We start from the raw sequence: 20,554 nt of genomic DNA on the forward strand, positions 1-20,554 counted from the left end.
ACCCCCAGTGCTCCCAGTACAGCGACCCCGGTGCTCCCGGTAACCCCCAGTGCTCCCAGTACAGCGACCCCGGTGCTCCCGGTAACCCCCAGTGCTCCCAGTACAGCGGCCCCGGTGCTCCCGGTAACCCCCAGTGCTCCCAGTACAGCGGCCCCGGTGCTCCCGGTAACCCCCGGTGCTCCCAGTACAGCGGCCCCGGTGCTCCCGGTAACCACCAGTGCTCCCAGTACAGCGACCCCGGTGCTACCAGTGCCCCCCAGTGCTCCCAGTACAGCGGCCCCAGTGCTCCCAGTGCCCCCCAGTGCTCCCAGTACAGCGGCCCCGGTGCTCCCAGTAACCTCCGGTGCTCCCAGTACAGCGACCCCGGTGCTCCCAGTAACCTCCGGTGCTCCCAGTACAGCGGCCCCACTGCTCCCAGTAACCCCCAGTGCTCCCAGTACAGCAACCCCGGTGCTCCCAGTAACCCCCGGTGCTCCCAGTACTGCGGCCCCACTGCTCCTGGTAACCCCCAGTGCTCCCAGTACAGCGACCCCGGTGCTCCCAGTAACCCCCAGTGCTCCCAGTACAGCGACCCTGGTGCTCCCAGTGCCCCCCGGTGCTCCCAGTACAGCGACCCCGGTGCTCCCAGTAACCCCCAGTGCTCCCAGTACAGCGACCCCGGTGCTCCCAGTAACCCCCAGTGCTCCCAGTACAGCGACCACGGTGCTCCCGGTAACCCCCGGTGCTCCCAGTACAGCGACGCTGGTGCTCCCAGTAACCCCCAGTGCTCCCAGTACAGCGGCCCCGGTGCTCCCAGTAACCCCCAGTGCTCCCAGTACAGCGGCCCCGGTGCTCCCAGTAACCCCCAGTGCTCCCAGTACAGCGGCCCCAGGCCTCCCAGTAACGCCCAGTCCAGCAGCCCCGGTGCTCCCAGTAACCCCCAGTGCTCCCAGTACAGCGGCCCCGGTGCTCCCAGTAACCCCCACTGCTCCAAGTATGGCGGCCCCAGTGCTCCCAGTACAGCGACCCCACTGCTCCCAGTAACCCCCGGTGCTCCCAGTCCGGCGGCCCCAGTGCTCCCAGTGCCCCCCAGTGCTCCCAGTACAGCGACCCCGGTGCTCCCAGTAACCCCCGGTGCTCCCAGTACAGCGGCCCCAGGGCTCCCAGTAACGCCCAGTCCAGCGGCCCCGGTGCTCCCAGTAACCCCTGGTGCTCCCAGTCTGGCAGCCCCGGTGCTCCCAGTAACCCCCAGTGCTCCAAGTGCGGCGGCCCCAGTGCTCCCAGTACAGTGGCCCCACTGCTCCCAGTAAGCCCCAGTGCTCCCAGTGCCCTCCAGAAGCTCCCAGTCCTCTCCAGTATCCCCCAGCCCAGCACTCCCAGTTCTCCCAGTACACTCCAGTAGCTCCCAGTCCTCTCCAGTATCCCCCAGCCCAGCACTCCCAGTTCTCCCAGTACACTCCAGTAGCTCCCAGTCCTCCCCAGTATCCCCCAGCCCAGCACTCCCAGTTCTCCCAGTACACTCCAGTAGCTCCCAGTCCTCCCCAGTATCCCCCAGCCCAGCACTCCCAGTGCTCCCAGTACACTCCAGTAGCTCCCAGTCCTCCCCAGTATCCCCCAGCCCAGCAGCCCCAGTGCTCCCAGTATCCCCCAGTGCACTCCAGTACACCCCGCTACGCTCAGGCCAGTGTCCCCCAATGCCCCCCCAGTACTCCCAGTGCCCCCAGTCCAGTCCTGCCACCACGCAGCCCAGTACTCCCAGTACCCCAAGTCCGACATCCCAGTACGCCTCAGCAGCTCCCAGTATCCCCTACCCAGTGCCTCCCAGTACCCCCCCCCACATACACCCCTACAGCCCTGGGCTGCCCAGTTTCTCCAGTAATCCTCCAAAACCTCCCAGTATCCCCAGCCCAGTGCTCCCAGTGTGCCCCTTACACCCAGACCAGTGCTCCCAGTATCCCCAAGCATCTCCATCCCAGTGCCCCCAGTTTCCCCAGTAACCCCCAGCCCAGTGCTCCCAGTGTTTCCCCTCCCCCTTGCCCAGTGCTCCCAGTATCCCCAGTATCTCCAGCCCAATGCTCCCAGTATACCCCTTACACCCAGCCCAGTGCTCCCAGTAGCCCCAGTAGCCCCCAGCCCAGTGCTCCCAGTAGCCCCCAGCCCAGTGCTCCCAGTATCTCCCCTCCCCCTCGTCCAGCCCAGTGCCCCCAGTAGCCCCAGTGGCCCCCAGCCCAGTGCTCCCAGTATCTCCCCTCCCCCTCGCCCAGTTCCCCCAGTAACCCCCAGCCCAGTGCTCCCAGTAGCCCCAGTAGCCCCCAGCCCAGTGCTCCCAGTATCACCCCTCCCCCTCGCCCAGTTCCCCCAGTAACCCCCAGCCCAGTGCTCCCAGTAGCCCCAGTAGCCCCCAGCCCAGTGCTCCCAGTAGCCCCCAGCCCAGTGCTCCCAGTATCACCCCTCCCCCTCGCCCAGTTCCCCCAGTAACCCCCAGCCCAGTGCTCCCAGTAGCCCCAGTAGCCCCCAGCCCAGTGCTCCCAGTAGCCCCCAGCCCAGTGCTCCCAGTATCACCCCTCCCCCTCGCCCAGTTCCCCCAGTAACCCCCAGCCCAGTGCTCCCAGTAGCCCCAGTAACCCCCAGCCCAGTGCCCCCAGTTGCCCCCCCCCCCCAATTACCGCAGGCGAGGGAAGAGCTAATTAGCCGGGGGGGGGGGGGGGGGGGGGGGGATGAGGAACGAGGGACACCCCCCAGCCCAGCCCGGGGGGGGGGGGGCAGGATCGGGCCCCCCGGGGGGGGACGACACCCCCCAGAGTGGGGGTGGGGGTGACACCCCCCCCCCAGCCCCGATTTAATGAATTCAAAATTATTCTCAGGCTCTGAAACTGCTTAATTACCCGGGAGGGGGGAGCTGGGCCCTGCCCCCTGCAGGAAACGGGGCAAAACAATCCTCCGATTCGGGTGAAAAACCAAAAAACCAACCCCCCCCCCCAATTCGGGGTAAAAAACCCCAGATACGACACTCACATTTCCGGGGGGGGGGGGAACGGACGGACCCAAACCACAAAAAAACCAAACCTCAAATGTGGGGGAAGAAACTCCCCAATTTTGGTTTAAAAAAGGACCCTGAACTTTCGGTGAAAAAATCCCAAGTTTTGGTGAAAAGAAACTTCAAATTTTGGTGGAAAAAAACCGCCTCCAATTTGGGGGAAAAAACCCTCCAATTTTGGTGAGAAACCCCTCGACTTCAGTGAAAAAAAACCTGAAATTTTGGTGAGAAAACCCCTCGACTCCAGTGAAAAACCCTCCAATTTTGGTGAAAAAAATAAATCGCGCAAATTTTGGTAAAAAAAAAAACCCCACGCGCTCCAATTTTTGGGGGAAAAAAACCTCAAATTTTGCCTTAAAAAAAGATCTTCGACTTCTGGTAAAAAGAAACTTCCCCTTTGGTGAGAAAAAACCCCCCAGTTTTGGTGAAAGTTAAAATTTTGGTGAAAAAAAAAAACCCAACCAAGTTTCGGTGCAAAGAAACTTCAACTTTTGGGTGAAAAACCCCTTAACTTTTGTAAAAAACCCCTCAAATTTCTTGCAAAACCCTCCAATTTTGGTGAAAAAACCCTCAACTTTTGTGAAAACCCCTCCAATTTGGGGGCAAAAAAAAATCCTCAAATTTTGGTGAAAAAAACCAAAAAACCCCACCCTCCAATTTGGGTTAAAAAAACCCCAACCAACCAACACTCAAATTTTGGTAAAAAAAACCACCAACCCCCTCAAATTTGGGAGAAAACCCCTCAAATTTGGGTTTAAAAAAAGCCCCTCGACCTTTGGTGAAAAGAAACTTCAACTTTTGCGAAAAACGCTCAAATTTCGTGAAAAACCCTCCAATTTTGGTGAAAAAAATCCTCAACTTTGGGGGAAAACGCCGCCGATTTTGGCGAAAGCTGGGAAAAGGCCCCAGCCGCTGCCGAGCTCGTTAACGGCACAGTTTTAATTAGGGGGGGTGGGACCCCCCCCAGGAGGGGCCGAGCTTAAAAAAAAAGCCCCGAATAATTGGAAAATTCCCCATTTTTTATTCCAGAAGTAAAAGCCGCAGCCCCTCCCCACCCCCCCCCCCCCGGCTTTGGCTCAAGAGTGAATTATTTTTTAATTTTTTTTTTGCTTTAAAAAGGGGGTTTGGGGGTGGGGGAGGGGCCGTTGGGGGGGTTTCGGTGGGTTTTTTGGGTGAGTTTTGCTGTTCTGGGGGGGTTGGGGGTTTGTTGGGGGTTTGTTGTTTGGTTTTTTTTTTATTTGGGTTTATTTGTCGGGATTTTCTGGGGTTTGTCCGTTTTTGGGGGGTTTGACCAGCTTTGGGGGGTTTCTGTCCTTTTTGCTTGTTTCGTGTCTCGTTTTTTTGTATTTTGTCCGGTTTTTTAGTGGTTTTTGTTCAGGTATTTTTGTCTTTTTTTTTTTTTTTGTCTGGGTTTTTTTTTTTTCTTTCGTCAATTTTTTTTCTCTGGGATTTGTTTTTTTGTCAATTACTTTAAAATTATTTTCATCGGGGGTGGCTTTTTTCATCCTTTTTTCTTTTTTTTTTTTTTTTTTTTTTTTTTTTTAACATTCTGTCCACTTTTTTCCCCCTTTCCCCTTTTCTTTTTACATTTTGTCCTTTTCTTCACGTTCCGCCCAATTTTTTTTTTTTGTGCCTTTCACCTTTTTTTTTTTTTTTTGACATTTTGTCCACTTTTTTTTTTTTTTTTTTTTTTACATTCTGTCCGGTTTTCTCCACCTTTCCTCCTTTTTTTTTTTTTTTTTTATATAATAACATTTCCCCCGGCTTTTTTTGCCTTTCCTCCATTTTTTTAACGCCCCGCCCAGCTTTCTTGGCCTTTTGGCCTTTTTTTTTTTCTCCTCACATTTCCCCAACTTCTTTCACTTTTCCTCTTTTTTTCTCACATTTCCCCAACTTTTTTCACTTTTCCTCTTTTTTTTCTCACATTTCCCCCAGCTTTTCCCACCTTTCCTCTTTTTTTTCCTCACATTTCCCCCAACTTCTTTCACTTTTCCTCTTTTTTTTCTCACATTTCCCCCAACTTCTTTCTCTTTTCCTCTTTTTTTCTCACATTTCCCCCAGCTTTTCCCACATTTCCTCTTTTTTTTCTCACATTTCCCCCAGCTTTTCCCCCCTTTCCCCTTTTTTTTTTTAAATTTCCCCCACTTTTTTCACCTTTCCTCCCTCTCTCTCTCTCTTTTTTTTTTTTTTTTTTTTTTAAAATTCCCCCCAGCCTTTCCTCCCTTCCCCCACACCCCGCCCGGCTCCGTCCGTTTCGCTTTTTCGTTTCGCTTTTTTTTTTTTTTTTTTTTTGTCGTCGTCGTCGTTTTATTTTTTTCTCCGATTTCCCTCCCCTTACCCCCTCCCCCTCCTCCCTCCCCCCACCCCCTCCCCCCCACCCCAACCTCCCCCTCTCCCCGCCGCCCCCAACCTCCCCTTTTCCTCCCTCCCCTCCCCCCCCCCCCAGCTCCCCGAGTCTCATTTTTGGATCTGGAATATAAAAAGGCGGAGGTTGATGTTCTTGGCCGCCAGCAGTTTGTTGCACTCCACCGAGTCGAGGATGGGCAGCGCCATGTAGTCGGTCTCGTTGCTCTCGTTGCTGAAGACGAAGTGGTAGATGACGGGGCGGATCTGGACGTCGTCGTAGGGCCCCTCCAGCAGCAGGAAGGAGCACTCCAGCGGCGCGTTCACCTTGCTCTTCAGGATGAGCTGGAAGGAGAGGGTGCGCTTGCAGGAGAGGTTGGGGTTCCGCTCCGAGTCGTTCACCCGCGCCTTCAGCACCCACGTCTGGTTCAGCACCGTCAGCCGCGGCGTCTCGTAGTACAGGCGCGTGATGAAGTCGTCCGTGCGGTACGGCCGGAACTGCACCTCTGACGGAAACCACCGGGAAGAGAAGAAAAAGAAAGAAAAAAAAAAACAAAACAAAACAAAAAAAAAAAAAAAGGGGGACGTTGGGGTGACCGCCAGCTCCCCTTCCTCCTCCTCCTCCTCCTCCTCCTCAACCCGCAACCCCGCACCGAACCTCAGCTCCACAATTCAACCCGGCGAGCCGGCGCAGCCAGGCCAAGGGACGTGATGGGGACGGGCGTTTGGTGATGGGAGACGGTGCCGCAAGGGGCGGCTCCCGGCCACCAAAAGGCTTTACCAGTGTCCTACGGTGTGCCGGCAACAGCCACCGGCGGCCGAAAGGCTCTACCAGCGTCCTACGGTGTGCCGGCAACAGCCACCGGCGGCCGAAAGGCTTTACCAGCGTCCTACGGTGTGCCGGCAACAGCCACCAGCGGCCGAAAGGCTTTACCAGCGTCCTACGGTGTGCCGGCAACAGCCACCGGCGGCCAAAAGGCTCTACCAGCGTCCTACGGTGTGCCGGCAACAGCCACCAGCGGCCAAAAGGCTCTACCAGCGTCCTACAGTGTGCCAGCAACAGCCACCGGCGGCCAAAAGGCTCTACCAGCGTCCTACGGTGTGCCGGCAACAGCCACCGGCGGCCGAAAGGCTCTACCAGCGTCCTACGGTGTGCCGGCAACAGCCACCAGCGGCCGAAAGGCTCTACCAGCGTCCTACAGTGTGCCGGCAACAGCCACCAGCGGCCGAAAGGCTCTACCAGCGTCCTACGGTGTGCTGGCAACAGCCACCGGCGGCCAAAAGGCTCTACCAGCGTCCTACGGTGTGCCGGCAACAGCCACCGGCGGCCGAAAGGCTCTACCAGCGTCCTACGGTGTGCTGGCAACAGCCACCGGCGGCCAAAAGGCTCTACCAGCGTCCTACAGTGTGCCGGCAACAGCCACCGGCGGCCGAAAGGCTCTACCAGCGTCCTACGGTGTGCTGGCAACAGCCACCGGCGGCCGAAAGGCTCTACCAGCACCCTATGGTGGTTACCAGCAACCACCGCTGCTTGCCAAAAGGCTTTACCAGTGTCCTACGGCACACCAGCAACAACCATCAGCCACCAAAAGGCTCTACCAGTGTCCTACAGCAAACCAGCGACCACGACTGGTTACCAAAAGGCTTTACCAGTGTCCTCTGGTGGTTACCAGCAACCACCACTGCTTGCCAAAAAGCTTTACCAGTACCTTACGGTACACTGGCCACCACCACGGGTTGCCAAAAGCCTTTACCAGCGTCCTACGGCACACCAGCAACAACCATCGGCCACCAAAAGGCTTTACCAGCGTCCTACAGCATGCTGGCAACCGCCATCAGTTGCCAAAAGCCTTTACCAGTGCCCCACAGCACACCAGCAGCCGCCCCTGGTTGCCCAAAGGCTTTACCAGCACTCTATGGCAGTTGCTGGCAACCACAACCAGCTGCCGAAAGGCTCTACCAGCATCCTACGGTGTGCCAGCAACCGCCAAAGCTGCCCACAAGGTTTTACCAGCGTTCGACAGCATGCCAGCAACCACCTCTGTCTGCCACAGGCTTTACCAGTGCTCTACGGTGGTTGCCGGCAACCACCTCTGTCTGCCACAGGCTTTACCAGTGCTCTACGGTGGTTGCCGGCAACCACCACCAGCTGCCAAAAGGCTTTACCGGTGTCCTACGGCATGCTGACAACCACCACCGGTTGCCAAAAGGCTTTACCAGCATCCTACGGCACACCAGCAACTATCATCAGCCACCAAAAGGCTCTACCAGCGTCCTACGGCGTGCCAGCAACCACCACCGGTTGCCAAAAGGCTTTACCAGTGTCCTGTGGTGCACGGGCGACCACCACTGGCTGCCAAACGGCTCTACCAGCATCCTATGGTGGTTACCAGCAACCACCACTGCTTGCCGAAAGGCTTTACCAGTGTCCTACGGCACACAGGCAACCACCACCGGTTGCCAAAGGCTTTACCAGAGTCCTGTGGTGGTTATCGGCAACCACCACCGGTTGCCAAAGGCTTTACCAGTGTCCTACGGCACACCAGCAACTACCATCAGCCACCAAAAGGCTTTACCAGTGTCCTGCGGCAAACCAGCAACCACCATTGGTTGCCAAAAGACTTTAGCAGCATCCGACGGTGGTTACCGGCAACCACCACTGGTTGCCAGAAAGCTTACCAGCATCCTATGGCACACCAACAACAACCACCAGTCGCCCAAAGGCTTTACCGGCGTCCCACGGCACACCAGCAGCCACCACCGGCTGCCCAAAGGCTTTACCAGTGTCCAACAGAGTTCCAGCAAGGGGCATCGGTTGCCAAAAGGCTTCACCAGCACTCTACGGTGCGTCGGCAACTGCCACCGGTTACCGAAAGGCTTTGCAGGCGTCCACCGGCGCGGCAGGACAGAGAGCCAGGAGACGGTTGGGTCACAAGGCAGAGTTTATTGGGTTGGTCGTACAAAGCGGCGAGCGAGGCGGCGCGGTGAAGCGTCCCCGTGGGGCACAGACACCGGTGACACATCCCAGAGGCTCCCGGCGTGGGTGCACGGCACCGAGACGCTGCCGGCTCGGCCCCAGGGGGTTTAGGGACGAGCTGGGCGCTTGCCGAGCGCAAGGGACGGCGCGGTGCCCTTCGGCAGCACTGACACCATCGCCGGCGCTTCCAGGAGGGAGAGAGGGAGGAGAGGGCCCGGCGGCGCAGCCTGGGCAGCAGAGGGGTGGCCGTTACTCCAGCCACGCCACAGCCCCATCGCCGGGGGCTTCGCTGCCACTGCCGCAGCCCAGCACCGCAGCGTCTCGGCACCAAGCTGCCCGGCTTTACCGGGGCTGAGCCCCGGCACGGAGGACGCGAGGGCTGGAGCGGGGCCGGGCGCTGCAGCCCCAGCTCCTGGCACAACCGGCTACCAAAACGCCTGAGTCGCTCTCACCGGATCCCCGCGCGCACCCGTGATGCCGGAGCGAGCCAGACGTACAACCGGGAGCACCCTCCATCCCCGGGGTGCCGGCTGAGGGGAAACCCCTTCCCCTCTCCAGCCCCAATTTGCCGTTTCCCTCTCGGGTTAATTGGCCTCGCGGTGTTTAAAGCCAAACCCGGCGTTCGGCAGCACTTCTTGCCCCGGTTTTAGCACCGATGTAGCGGCGAAGACCCAGCTTACCTGCTCCCGCAGCTCAAACGGGGCTTCTCACACCCGTTAGCGGCCACGTCCCGCACTGCCCCGCTGCCAACACAACCGTCGCGGCACCGGCAGCTTTCCGGCGGGTGGGAGAGGGGTTCGGTAAAACCCCTCGGCAAAGCAAGAACGGCGAGAAGGCGACGGAAGGGCGAAGCGTCGCCGGTGCTTCTCCGGAACTCGATAAAACATCTCAGGGAACGTCGTTTTATGGGGTTGGTTTGAAACTCCCATCGCTTGGCTCGCGGCAGGGGACGGAGGCTCAAGCCGAAACGCCGCCAATGTGCTCGGCAAGGCCCTTTGTTGCTACCAAATCGATCGCCGCGCGAGATAAAACCAGGTTTCGGCAGCACAGAAACAGCGTCGGCGCCGGAGGAGACGCAGCGGATGGGTCGGGGAAGCCGGCGCCGCCGTCCCGAGCGAGCCATTACCTGTGTAGCCGATCTTCTCGAAGCTGAGCAGGCTGAAGATGCTGTTATAAAGCTGCATTTCTTTTTTCCGCGTTTGGTCCATTTCGTCTAAAATCTCCATCAGCTCGTTGCCGGTTTTGGTGGGGTGGGTGCACTCGGCTTCGTGCACCGTCAGCTCGTGGTAGGGACCCTGCCACGGGCACCCGATCCGCTTGTATTTGCACTGGGTCACCCTGGCGGGGAGAGGGAACAAGGATGAACATTCGCCGGATGGGGACGCCGCGCAGAACACGAGGCAGATGCGGCCACCCCAGTGCCGGGAAGGGCAGCCAGGACGGCAGGGATGCGCAGGGGCTCGTCCGGATCAATTCGGATCCAGCAGCAAGAACAGCAATTCCAGGAGAGCCGTTTCACGCCCCATGGAAAACTGTGGGACGCTGGCAGCTGCCGACCGGACACGGCGGCACACAGACGCCGGCAGGGAGAGGGGGGTCTCTGCGGCACCTTGTCCTCCCTCAAACCACCGGCACCTCCCCAAGGGCGGTGGGACACGGCTGGTGGGCATTTCGGGGCAGGACCAGGCCGTGCCGGGGGCTGGAGGGGGCCCAGGGTGCTGCTGAGCACCAACGGCTTTGCCGCGACACCAGACCAGCTCCGGCAGTGCGGGCAAGCCGGAGAAACCCGCCGTGCCCCGACTGTGGGGGCTCGGTGCCACGTGAGCCCTGGCTTCACCGGGACGCCCCGCTCCGGGCAGCGAGGTTTCCCAACCCCGCTGTGTCTCTGTGCCAGGCCGGCGGAGCACCGCGAGCCGCACCGGCACCTCGCCGAAGGGAAGCGAAGGTCTTTACCTGTCCTGGCATTCCTCTTTCTGGTGCCTCTCCAGGAGGGAGCGGGGGAATTGCTGCATGCAGAAGCCGCACTCGGAGGGCAGCTCGCTGACGGCTTTTTCCACGGCCAGGTTGCGGCAGCAGAGGCTCTTACTGATCTCGCAGCGGCAATTCGGGCAAGTGGCTTGTTCCTCCTTTAGCCGCGCGTCCGCCAGGAGGTGGATGAAGCAGCCGGCGCACATCAGGTGCCCGTTGGTGCACTGCGGGAGGGGAGAAATAAAGCATCAGACTCTCGCGGGGTCCATCATCGGGGAAACTGAGTCACAAAAAGGCAAATAAAGTGAATTTGGACACGTCGGCGCTGGAGAAAGACACTTTGCCATCCCTGCTCCTCCCAACAAACCACCCCGGCACACGGCTCCCTCCGGTTGAGCCCTGGCACCGGCTGCCGGCGTTTTGGCAAAGCCGGAGGCCGGGCAGGGAGAGCAGCGTCTCCGGCCTCGGCTGCCAGCTCTCGCGCCGGCCCCGACACGTCCCATCCGACACGTCGCTTCTGTAATTAGGACTGACCTCGTTTGCCTCGCACCGGAGGGGAAGGGAAAGGCTTCCTCCCCGCTTCCCTCCTCCTCCCTTGGTTTCCATCCATCCCACGGGAATCCAACTCCCTGTGTCCGGAAGGCGGGGGGGGGGTGTAATCCACCCCCCAATCCCGCAGGATTTGGGGTAACCAAAAGCAGATGGGGAGAGGGGGACGGAGCCCCCCAAGTGCCTCCTGCAGCGGGGAATGAGGGGAATTACACTAAAATGGGGGCGGGGGGGGAAGATTCCTTCACCCCCCCGTATCCCCCAGCTCTGGAGGATCCCAAAGGCCAGAACATTCCCTGGCCGCCACGTTAGTGCCGACAGGAGATCCCCAGTTAAACCAGCACAAAGCCTGACTGGGGAAAACCCATCGGCGCAGACAAACCCCCCGGCAAAGCGACGGGAATCAGCCCCGAGGCCTTGGATCACCGGGGTGGGACTCAGGTCTCCCATCAGCGCAGCGAATTCGGCTCCGTGCCGGGAACGGCTCCGGAGCCAAACACGGCATCCCGCTTCCCAGCGGGCTTCCGCGGGGTGATAGAAATAACACGATAAATCTCTTCGACTCCAATTGCTTCAGGTTTTGATACGGGGTGACAAGAGGTGTCAGCCTCCCCCCGGATTGCCGGAATCGCCCTCTTCTTCCAGTGCTCCCTCGGTTTTTCCCTCTGTGCATCAAAAAAATCGCAGGTTTTTAGGCAAAAATTAGTTTAAGAAGCATTTACGGCAGCTGCCGAGCTGTGCTGGGCGAAGCCCTCGAGGAGAGGAAGAAGAGGGCACGGGGCCAGGCTGCTTCGTGGCAGTCCCTGTCCAAGCGAGCGGCACCGGAGCGATCCCAGCAGCACCTCAGGCACCGGAACAATCCCAATCCGCTCCTCCATCCGCCCCCAAAACCAGAGGGAAAGTGCAAAGAGCCCTGGATTTCTGGAGTTTGCCACAAAGTGATGCCGTCTCCATCGCTGCAGGTGTCCGGGCAAAGGCATCGCTCACGGAACACCCCACGGAGCGGGTGAAGGAGCCACCAAATCCATCGGGAGCTGCCGGAGGGGGCGAGGAGGCAGACGGCACCCGAGCCAGACAGGTCTCCATCATCGCCGGTGACAGCAGGGATCATTCAAGGGACACGCGGCTGTTCCCAAGGGATGGGGAAGCTCCCACCAGCGTCTTCAGATTCCTGCGGTGAAAATCCTTCCCTTGAATCCGGTGGGAGGCTGGAGCTCTCCGGGCTGGAACGTTGTCACCTCCAGGTAGCTTCAGAGCCTGGCCGGGAAACAGCAGCGGGGTTCAGCCTGTCCTGGGAGGGTGTCGTCCCCCAAATTCCTGCCGGCGGGATGGCCGGGAGCTCGTTACCCGCCTCTCGGGATTGCCAGGAAAAGCTTTAATCCTCAGCCAGGCTGGGAAAGGCTTGACCCTGCGCAGGGATTAGCGCTGGAGCCGCTTACCCAGGACATCCATTGTTCCGCCTCCCAAAAGCTTTTGGATTTTTCCCTTTTGCCGGGCCCGGAGCGCGGCAGCCGGGCATTAAACCGGCCCTGACACGATGCTGCCGAACCACAGTTACGGGATGAGGGTCCCAGCTCCGAAACACCCGCACCGGCTTCAGGATGAGCCCCGGCACGATTCCAGCTAAAAACCCGCTATGGTTTCGGCTGGGCACGGTCCCGGTGAGCCGCCGGCTTCCCCCGCAGTGCCTCACCGCCGCTGCGCTAAAAATACCGGCAAGCGAGCCAAAACAAGAGGAGAACGCCGGCTGAGCGCTCCCACAACCGCCGCGGTGCCGGAGCGTGTAATTACAGCCGCTCGTTAGCGCTCGGGCCCTGACGAACCCACCCGACGGTGGGAAGGCACCGGCACGGCCACAACACCGCGGTCGCTCCCGGTTTTAATTACAGCCCCGGCAAAGCCCTCGTCATACATAATTAAAGAGGGGGACGAGTGACCACAGGAGTGAGAAGGAAGAGGAGGATGTGACGAAGGATGCTGCCCTGCCCCCCAGGCACGCGGAGCCGGTTTGGCAAGCGCGGCACTGGATCAGTGGGGATCTCTCCCCCGGCGCGGCTCCGGTGAGGTTTGAATCATCACGGCCGAGGGGATCCCTCCGCCCTGAGCCAGCGGCCATCTTACAGCACCCCCCAAAACCAACCCCCCAGGCAGAGGGGAGGGGGGTCGCTCCCCCCAGCCGCGCCGTCGCCGGATATTCTTAGTATGTGACCGGCAAAGTGTAAGATCACCGAAGCCATGACCTTCGTGTCTGGGCTCTGACGCTGCCAAAATCGAGCAGCAACCGGCCGGGACCGGTGGAGCACGGAGCGGCCGTGCCGGCGGCTCTGCCGTCACCACGGGGCTGCTGTGCCGGTGGCTCTGCCGTGCCGGTGGTTCTGCCATCACCGTGGGGCTGCCATGCCGGTGGCTCTGCCCCGTCAGCACGGGGCTGCCGGTGGGTCCGCGTGCCGCGAAATGGATGCTGGCCGGAGGGAAAGAGGCCGGCACCTTTACGTAACCGGCGGCTGCGCTCCGGTGAGCGCCGGCACTGCCCGTCCCGCTCCCTGCCGGGACACACACCCCCACACCCCCCCCCCACTCTGGGCATGGGAAACCCCCCGGTGTGCCACAAACTGGGATAAACTGGGGGGGCGTTGAACCTAGCCCCCCCACGGGGTCAGCACAGAGGGGGCAGGGGAGGGCGAGCGGTGGGTGTGGAGGTTCCGGGGGGCTGTTGGTGGAGGCAGCATGGGGGCCTCTGGGTGCTGGGGGGGTCTGGCATCCTCAGGGATGGGGGGGGGATGACACCCTGGGGTCCTTAAAGGAGGAGGGGACCCTAAAGCCCCCAAGGGGAGGGGGGGGCGCCTGAACTCCCCACTGAGCAGGGGGGGTGGGGGGTGTCGGGGGAGGGCCCCCAGCAGGATGGGTGCCCAAGGGGACCCGGGGGGGGCTCAGTAGCTGGGGCGGGGGTTCCTCAAAGCCACGGGGTGACAAGGACTGGGGGGGGGGAGCCCCCCAGGTTTTGGGGAAAGGGGGGGGAGGGAGATGAGGGGGGTCCCCCTGGTTTGAGGGGGGGCAGGGGGGTCCAGTGCCCCGGCTGGAAGCCCCCACCGGGGCTGAGGGTGACCGGGGATTGGGGGAGGGGGCCCTGGGTGGCTCCGAGGGAGAAGGGGGGGGTTTGATGGGTGTCAGTGATGGGGGGGGGGGGGAGACATCAGGGACCAGTGTCGGCGGCAGAGAGGCCCCACAGAGGGGGGTTGGTGGCCACCGAGGAGGCCCTGGAGAACGGGGGGGGCCGATGCTCTATGAGGGGATGGGGAGGCCCTGGGGGGAGTTCGGTGGCCACTGGGGAAGCCCCGGAGAACGGGGGTCGTTGGCCCATGGGGGGATGGGCTCGGCGGCCGATGAGGGGACAAAGATGTCCCGGGGCGGGGGGGGGGGGGGGGGGGAGGTCGTTGGCCCATGAGCGGATGGGGAGGACCCGGGGGGGGCTCGACGGCAACCGGGGAGGTCCCGGAGGAGGGGGAGGGCGGTCGGTGGCCTAAGAGGGGACGGGAAGGACCCGGGGGGGGGGGAGGGTGTCAGTGGCCACCGGGGAGGCCCCGGAGGAGGGGGGATCGGTGGCCCATGAGGGGACGGGGAGACCCCGGGGGGGATCGGTGGCCCATGAGGGGACAAGGCGGCCCCGGGGGGGGTCGGTGGCCGCCGGGGAGGCCCCGGGGGGGCCCGCGGGGCCCGGCCGTACCTGGTAGACCGAGGCCTTGGGCAGGTCGAGGCAGACGGTGCAGCACAGGACGGAGTAGAGCCGCTCCTCCAGCTTGACGCTGCCCGCCGCCCCCTCGGCCCCCCCCGCTCCCGTCCCCGCCGCCCTCAACCGTTTCTTGGGCGGCGCGTCGGGGTCGGCGCCCGCCTCGCCGTGAGGCCGGGCCCCACCGAGCAGCGAACCCGCCTCCTCGGCGCCTCCCGCCTCGCCCGGGCCGCCTGCCGCCGCCGCCGCGGGGCCGGGGAGGGCCGCGGAGGGGGCGGAGGGGGCGGCCGGGCCCCCGCCGGCCTCACGATCCTCCGCCCCGGACATCATCGCCGCCACCGCCGCCTCACCCCGCCACCGCCGCCGCCGCCATCTTGGCCGCCCCCCTCTCCCTCCACCGGCCCCGCCTTCCCGGCCCGTCAGGGCCCCGGCCAATCGCCGCCCGCGGGAGGCGGTGCCAACGCCCAAGCGACCAATCGAAGGCCACGCCGGCGCCGGCGCCACGCCCCCCGCCGGCGGGCCCGGAGTCGCAAACTTCAACGCCATCACACGCTCCCCCCCCCCTTCCCCGGCGGGGGAGGCGGAGGGGCGGGGCCCAGAGTGACGTCAGAGAGGGAGCGGGCCAATGGGCGAGGGGGCGCCCGAGGGGGCGGGGCCGGCGCGCGGGGGCGGGGCGCGTGGCGGGGAGCTCCCGGGGGGGGCGGGGCGGGGGGCGCTCCACCAGTGCGGCCCAGTGCGGCCCAGTGCGGACCAGTACGGACCAGCACGGACCAACACGGACCAGTACGGACCAGTAGAGACCAGTAGGGACCAGTACGGACCAGTAGAGACCAGTGTGACCCAGTACGGCCCAGTGCGGCCCAGTAGAGACCAGTACGGACCAGTACGGACCAGCACGGACCAGTAGAGACCAGTGCGGCCCAGTACGGACTAGTAGAGACCAGTGTGACCCAGTACGGCCCAGTAGAGACCAGTAGAGACCAGTGTGACCCAGTATGGCCCAGCGCGGCCCAGTGCGGCCCAGTACAGACCAGTACGGACCAGTATGGACCAGTGTGACCCAGTACGGCCCAGCGCGGCCCAGCACGGCCCAGTACGGACCAGTATGGACCAGTAGAGACCAGTGTGACCCAGTGCGGCCCAGCATGGCCCAGTACAGACCAGTAGAGACCAGTGTGACCCAGTGCGGTCCAGGACTGCCCAGTACGGACCAGTAGAGACCAGTGTGACCCAGTACAGCCCAGCACGGCCCAGCACAGCCCAGTACGGACCAGTATGGACCAGTAGAGACCAGTGTGACCCAGTGCGGCCCAGCACGGCCCAGTACAGACCAGTAGAGACCAGTGTGACCCAGTGCGGCCCAGTACAGACCAGTAGAGACCAGTGTGACCCAGTACAATCCGGTACAGACCAGTATGGCCCAGTAAAGACCAGTACAGACCAGCACGGCCCAGTACAGACCAGCACCGACCAAGTGCAGCACAGTAAAAACCAGTACGGCCCAGTACAGACCAATACTGACCATTACGGCCCAGTAAAGACCAGTACAGACCAGTGCGGCCCAGTACAGACCAGTGCGGCCCAGTATGCCTCAGTGCCCCCAGCACCTCCCAGTACCCCCAGCGGCCCCAGCACCCCACAGACACGGGAACTCCCCAAACCCACTCAGTGTCACCAGTTCTCCCAGTGCCCCCAGCCCCAGTGGGACCAGTGCCACCAGTGCCCCCAGTGCCCCACCTCCAGTGTAACCAGTTCCCCCAGCCCCAGTGGGACCAGTACCCCCATTCACCCCAGTCCCAGTGTGACCAGTGCCACCAGTGCCCCCAGCCCAGTGTGACCAGTGCCACCAGCTCCAGTGTGACCAGTGCCCCCATTCACCCCAGTCCCAGTGTGACCAGTGCCACCAGTTCCCCCAGCCCCAGTGTGACCAGTGCCCCCACTGCCCCAGTGCCCTCACCACAGTGTGACCAGTATGCCCAGTCTCCCCAGTCCCAGTGTGACCAGTACTCCCAGTACCCACAGTGCCCCCAGTCACAGTGTGACCAGTGCCACCAGTACCCACAGTGCCCCCATCCCAGTGTGACCAGTGCCCCAGTGCCCCCAGTCCCAGTGTGACCAGTGCCACCAGTGCCCCCCGTGCCCGCACCCCCGTTTGGCCAGTGTCCCCACCCCAGTGTGACCAGTCCCCCCCCCAGTTTGCTGTCCCAGTGCCCCCGCCCGAGTGCCCCCCCCAGCCGCGGTGACACCGGTGCCAGCCGTGCCGTGGCCACGGTGGCCCCGCTGGCTGCTGGCCCCATCCCACAGCCCCGGCGCTGGGGACCCGCCAGCCCCCTCGGGGACCGCGCTGGCCCCCGGCCCTGCGCTAACGAGGGCCCTTAACGAGCCCGAGCCACCCGGGGGTGACGCCGGTGGCACGGGGTGACGCCGCACAAGGACACGAGGGGACCATGGGTCACCGCGCAGCGGCTTTACTGTGGCTCAGCCCCCGCTGCAGCGCCAGGCTCCCGGCGGCCAGCACCCACGGGTGCCCCCCGTGCCGGCCACCGGGCAAGGGCAGCAGGTTGCCGGCGGCCAGGAGGAGGCTGCCCAGCGCCGCCGGCCCGTTGGCGGTGAGGGCGGCCAGCGTGAGGACGCTGGTGGCGGTCAGGACGGTGACAGCGCGGGCGGCCAGCAGCCGGCCCTCCTCGGGCAACGTGGCGGCCACGGGGGCCAGCGCGGTGGCCAGTCCCAGCAGCAGGTTGGCGGTGGCCCGGTCACCGCTGAGGCGGTGGAAGCCGAAGGCCATCAGGGGTTGGGCCAGCACGGCCGAGACCCAGGCGCCGGGCAGGGGGTCGGGGTGTCCCCCCGCTGTCCCCCCGGGCCACAGCGGCTCCAGGGCGTCACTCGCCGCCCCCAGCGCCTGCAGCAGGAACCCGGCCGCCGGCCCCGCCGTCACCTGCAGGACAGAGGGACAGGAGGGGACACGGTGGGTGGCAGGGCGCCAGACGGGTGAGACGGGACCAGCCGGGTGACACGGAACTGGCCGGGTGACGTGGGACCAGCCCGATGACACAGGACCGTCCTGGTGACAGGGGACCAGCGCGGTGACAAGGGACCGTGCCGGTGACAGGGGACCAGCCGGGTGACACAGAACTGGCAGGGTGACGTTGGACCACCTGGGTGACATGGGAGGATCCCAGTTTCGTGGGACCGTCTGGGTGACACGGGACTTTCCCGCTGACACGGCACTGTCTGGGTGACAGGGAACTGGCAGGGTGGCACGGGACCTGCTGGGTGGCACAAGCCTGTCCCAGTGACATGGGACTGGAAGGGTGACACGGGACTGGCCCAGTGACAAAGGACCAGCTGGGTGATGGGGGACTGGCCCAGTGACTGGGGATCGGTTGGGTGACACGGGACTGGCCAGGTGACAGGGGACCGGTTCAGCGGCACAGGACTGTCCTGGTGACGTGGGACCATCTGGGTGACAGGGGACCAGAAGGGTGACATAGGACTCTCCTGGTGACGTGGCACCAGCTAGACGACAGGCATGGGACCAGCTGGGTGACAGGGGACCAGCGCAGTGGCACGGGACTGTCCTGGTGACACAGGACCGTCCTGGTGACACAGGACCGGCCGGGTGACATGGGGCTGGCAGGCTGACACAGGACTCTCCCGGGGACGTGGGGCTGGCTGGGTGACAAGGGACCATGCCGGTGACATCGGACCAGTTGGGTGACAAGGGAGCAGCCCGGTGACAGGCAGCCCCACCTGGGTGACAACCCCCTCCTGGTGCCACCCTCCCCACCATCCCCGGTGTCCCCACCATCCCCCGTGTCCCCGCTGTTCCCGATGTCCCCCACGTCCCCACCATCCCTGCCGTCCCCGGCGTCCCCGCCATCCCGGTGTCCCCACTGTCCCCACCATCCCCGCCATCCCGGTGTCCTTGCTGTTCCTGGGCCCCCCCGCCACCCCGGTGTCCCCGCTGTCTCCCCTGTCCCCGCCATCCTGGTGTCCCCGCCATCCCAGTGTCCCCACCATCCCTGCTGTCCCCACCATCCCCGCTGTCCCCGCCCTCCCAGTGTCCCCACTGTCCCCTCCATCCTGCTGTCCCCAGTGTCCCCACCGTCCCCTCCATTCTGCCATCCTGCTATCCCCACTATCCTGGTGTCCCCCACCGTTCCCACTGTCCCCTCCATCCCGATGTCCCCGCCATCCCTGCTGTCCCTCCATCCTGGTGTCCCCGCTGTCCCAGTGTCCCCACTGTCCCCTCCATCCCGCTGTCCCTGCCATCCTGCTGTCCCCACTGTCCCCTCCATTCCGCCATCCTGCTATCCCTGCCATCCCGGTGTCCCCACCATCCCTGCTGTCCCCTCCATCCCAGTGTCCCCACTGTCCCCTCCATCCCGGTGTCCCCTCCATCCCGGTGTCCCCACTGTCCCCTCCATCCCGCTGTCCCCTCCATCCCAGTGTCCCCACTGTCCCCTCCATCCCGCTGTCCCCTCCATTCCGGTGTCCCCTCCATCCCGCTGTCCCCTCCATCCCGGTGTCCCCTCCATCCCACTGTCCCCTCCATTCCGGTGTCCCCTCCATTCCGGTGTCCCCTCCATCCCGGTGTCCCCACTGTCCCCTCCATCCCGCTGTCCCCTCTCCATCCCGGTGTCCCCCTCCATCCCACTGTCCCCACTGTCCCCTCCATCCCACTGTCCCCGCCATCCCACTGTCCCCTCCATTCCGGTGTCCCCACTGTCCCCTCCATCCCACTGTCCCCTCCATCCCACTGTCCCCACTGTCCCCTCCATCCCACTGTCCCCTCCATCCCGCTGTCCCCGCTGTCCCCTCCATCCCGCTGTCCCCGCTGTCCCCGCCATCCCGCTGTCCCCTCCATCCCAGTGTCCCCACTGTCCCCTCCATCCCGGTGTCCCCTCCATTCCGGTGTCCCCTCCATTCCGGTGTCCCCACTGTCCCCTCCATCCCGCTGTCCCCTCCATCCCGCTGTCCCCACTGTCCCCTCCATCCCGCTGTCCCCTCCATCCCGGTGTCCCCACTGTCCCCGCCATCCCGCTGTCCCCTCCACCGCCCGCCCCCCCCGCCGCCCGCACCTGCCGGGCCCGCCGGGCGCAGAGCAGGCAGACGGCGCAGAGCAGCACCGGGCCGCACCCGCCGCCGGCGCCCATGGCTGGGATGGGAGGGGGGAACCCGGGGCCTGGGGGGACAAGGAGAGGCGGGTGTCAGGCCGGAGCCGACCCCCCGCTACCCCCGGTGCCCCCCGGCCCCCCCCCGTTACCGGCCCCGCTCCCGCCACTTCCGGCCTCCGCGCGCGGCCACCGAGACGCGGGATGGAGCGTCGCGGGGGGCGGGGCCGGGAGGTGGGCGGGGATGTGGGCGGGGCCATCATCCGGGCGGGGCGGTGGCGCGGGGAGATGGAGGTGGGCGGGGAGATGGGCGGGGCCTGAGGGCCGGGGGCGGGGTCTGAGGGCCGGGGGCGGGGTCTGAGGGCCGGGGGCGGGGTCTGAGGGCTGGGGCGGGGTCTGAGGGCCGGGGGCGGGGCCGTGGGGAGCCCGCAGGGGGCGGGGAGGGGGGTGCACGAGTGGACGTCGGGGGGCAAAGGGGGGTAAAAAGGGGGATAAATGTGGGTAAAGGGGGGTAAAAGGTGGGTACAGGGGGTAAAAAGGGGGTAAAGGGGGGAAAAGGGGGGTAAAGTTGGATAAAAGGTGTGTAAAGGGGGTAAAGGGGGGGTAAAGGGGGGTAAAAAGGGGTGTAAAGCTAAGTAAAGGGGGATAAAAGGTGTGTAAAGGTGTGTAAAGGGGGGCAAAGGGGGTAAAAGGAGGGGTAAAGGTGAGTAAAGGGGGGTAAAAGGTGAGTAAAGGGGGTAAAAAATGGGTAAACAGGGGGTAAAGGGGGGTAAAAAGGGGTGTAAAGCTGAGTAAAGGGGGATAAAAGGTGTGTAAAGGTGTGTAAACGGGGGTAAAAGGTGTGTAAAGGGGGGCAAAGG

The 20,554-nt window shown here is 63.3% G+C and overlaps 2 protein-coding genes across 4 annotated transcripts; both read right to left on the reverse strand.

The window, feature by feature from the left end:
* Positions 1 to 5,457: 5,457 nt before the first annotated feature.
* On the reverse strand, positions 5,458 to 14,925 carry LOC128903600 (zinc finger TRAF-type-containing protein 1-A-like). 3 transcript variants are annotated; one of them, XM_054187606.1, is made up of 4 exons: positions 14,578 to 14,925; positions 10,290 to 10,528; positions 9,463 to 9,674; positions 5,458 to 5,865 (listed from the first exon to the last, which is right to left on the reverse strand). In XM_054187606.1, the coding sequence occupies exons 1-4, from the start codon at positions 14,908 to 14,910 to the stop codon at positions 5,474 to 5,476; spliced, it is 1,176 nt and encodes a 391-aa protein (XP_054043581.1). In that variant the 5' UTR covers positions 14,911 to 14,925; the 3' UTR covers positions 5,458 to 5,473. The 3 variants fall into 3 exon arrangements, 2 of the variants coding, with proteins under 2 accessions (XP_054043581.1, XP_054043580.1); XM_054187605.1 differs by lacking the exon at positions 14,578 to 14,925 and adding an exon at positions 10,839 to 12,110; XR_008464132.1 differs by lacking the exon at positions 14,578 to 14,925 and adding an exon at positions 10,839 to 12,110 and having other exon boundaries at positions 5,777 to 5,865; positions 9,017 to 9,674.
* A 2,081-nt stretch (positions 14,926 to 17,006) lies between these two features.
* On the reverse strand, positions 17,007 to 19,921 carry TMEM276 (transmembrane protein 276). The gene is made up of 3 exons (XM_054187608.1): positions 19,847 to 19,921; positions 19,662 to 19,765; positions 17,007 to 17,515 (listed from the first exon to the last, which is right to left on the reverse strand). The coding sequence occupies exons 2-3, from the start codon at positions 19,734 to 19,736 to the stop codon at positions 17,033 to 17,035; spliced, it is 558 nt and encodes a 185-aa protein (XP_054043583.1). The 5' UTR covers positions 19,737 to 19,765; positions 19,847 to 19,921; the 3' UTR covers positions 17,007 to 17,032.
* Between the last annotated feature and the right edge of the window lie 633 nt (positions 19,922 to 20,554).

This window comes from Rissa tridactyla, unplaced genomic scaffold (assembly GCF_028500815.1).
Source record: "Rissa tridactyla isolate bRisTri1 unplaced genomic scaffold, bRisTri1.patW.cur.20221130 scaffold_487, whole genome shotgun sequence".
Lineage (NCBI taxonomy): Eukaryota > Metazoa > Chordata > Aves > Charadriiformes > Laridae > Rissa > Rissa tridactyla.

Bases quoted from the DNA above. Each gene is read 5' to 3' on its own strand.
- LOC128903600 (XM_054187605.1), bottom strand. From the start codon at position 11,303: ATGGGAGACCTGAGTCCCACCCCGGTGATCCAAGGCCTCGGGGCTGAT. The intron at 10,529-10,838 runs GTCAGTCCTAAT...CCCCTCCCGCAG, and splicing joins TCCGGTGCGAGGCAAACGAG to TGCACCAACGGGCACCTGAT. The intron at 5,866-9,462 runs GTAATGGCTCGC...GGTTTCCGTCAG, and splicing joins CGAGAAGATCGGCTACACAG to AGGTGCAGTTCCGGCCGTAC.
- TMEM276 (XM_054187608.1), bottom strand. From the start codon at position 19,736: ATGGGCGCCGGCGGCGGGTGCGGCCCGGTGCTGCTCTGCGCCGTCTGC. The intron at 17,516-19,661 runs GTGCGGGCGGCG...TCTGTCCTGCAG, and splicing joins GCGCCCGGCGGGCCCGGCAG to GTGACGGCGGGGCCGGCGGC.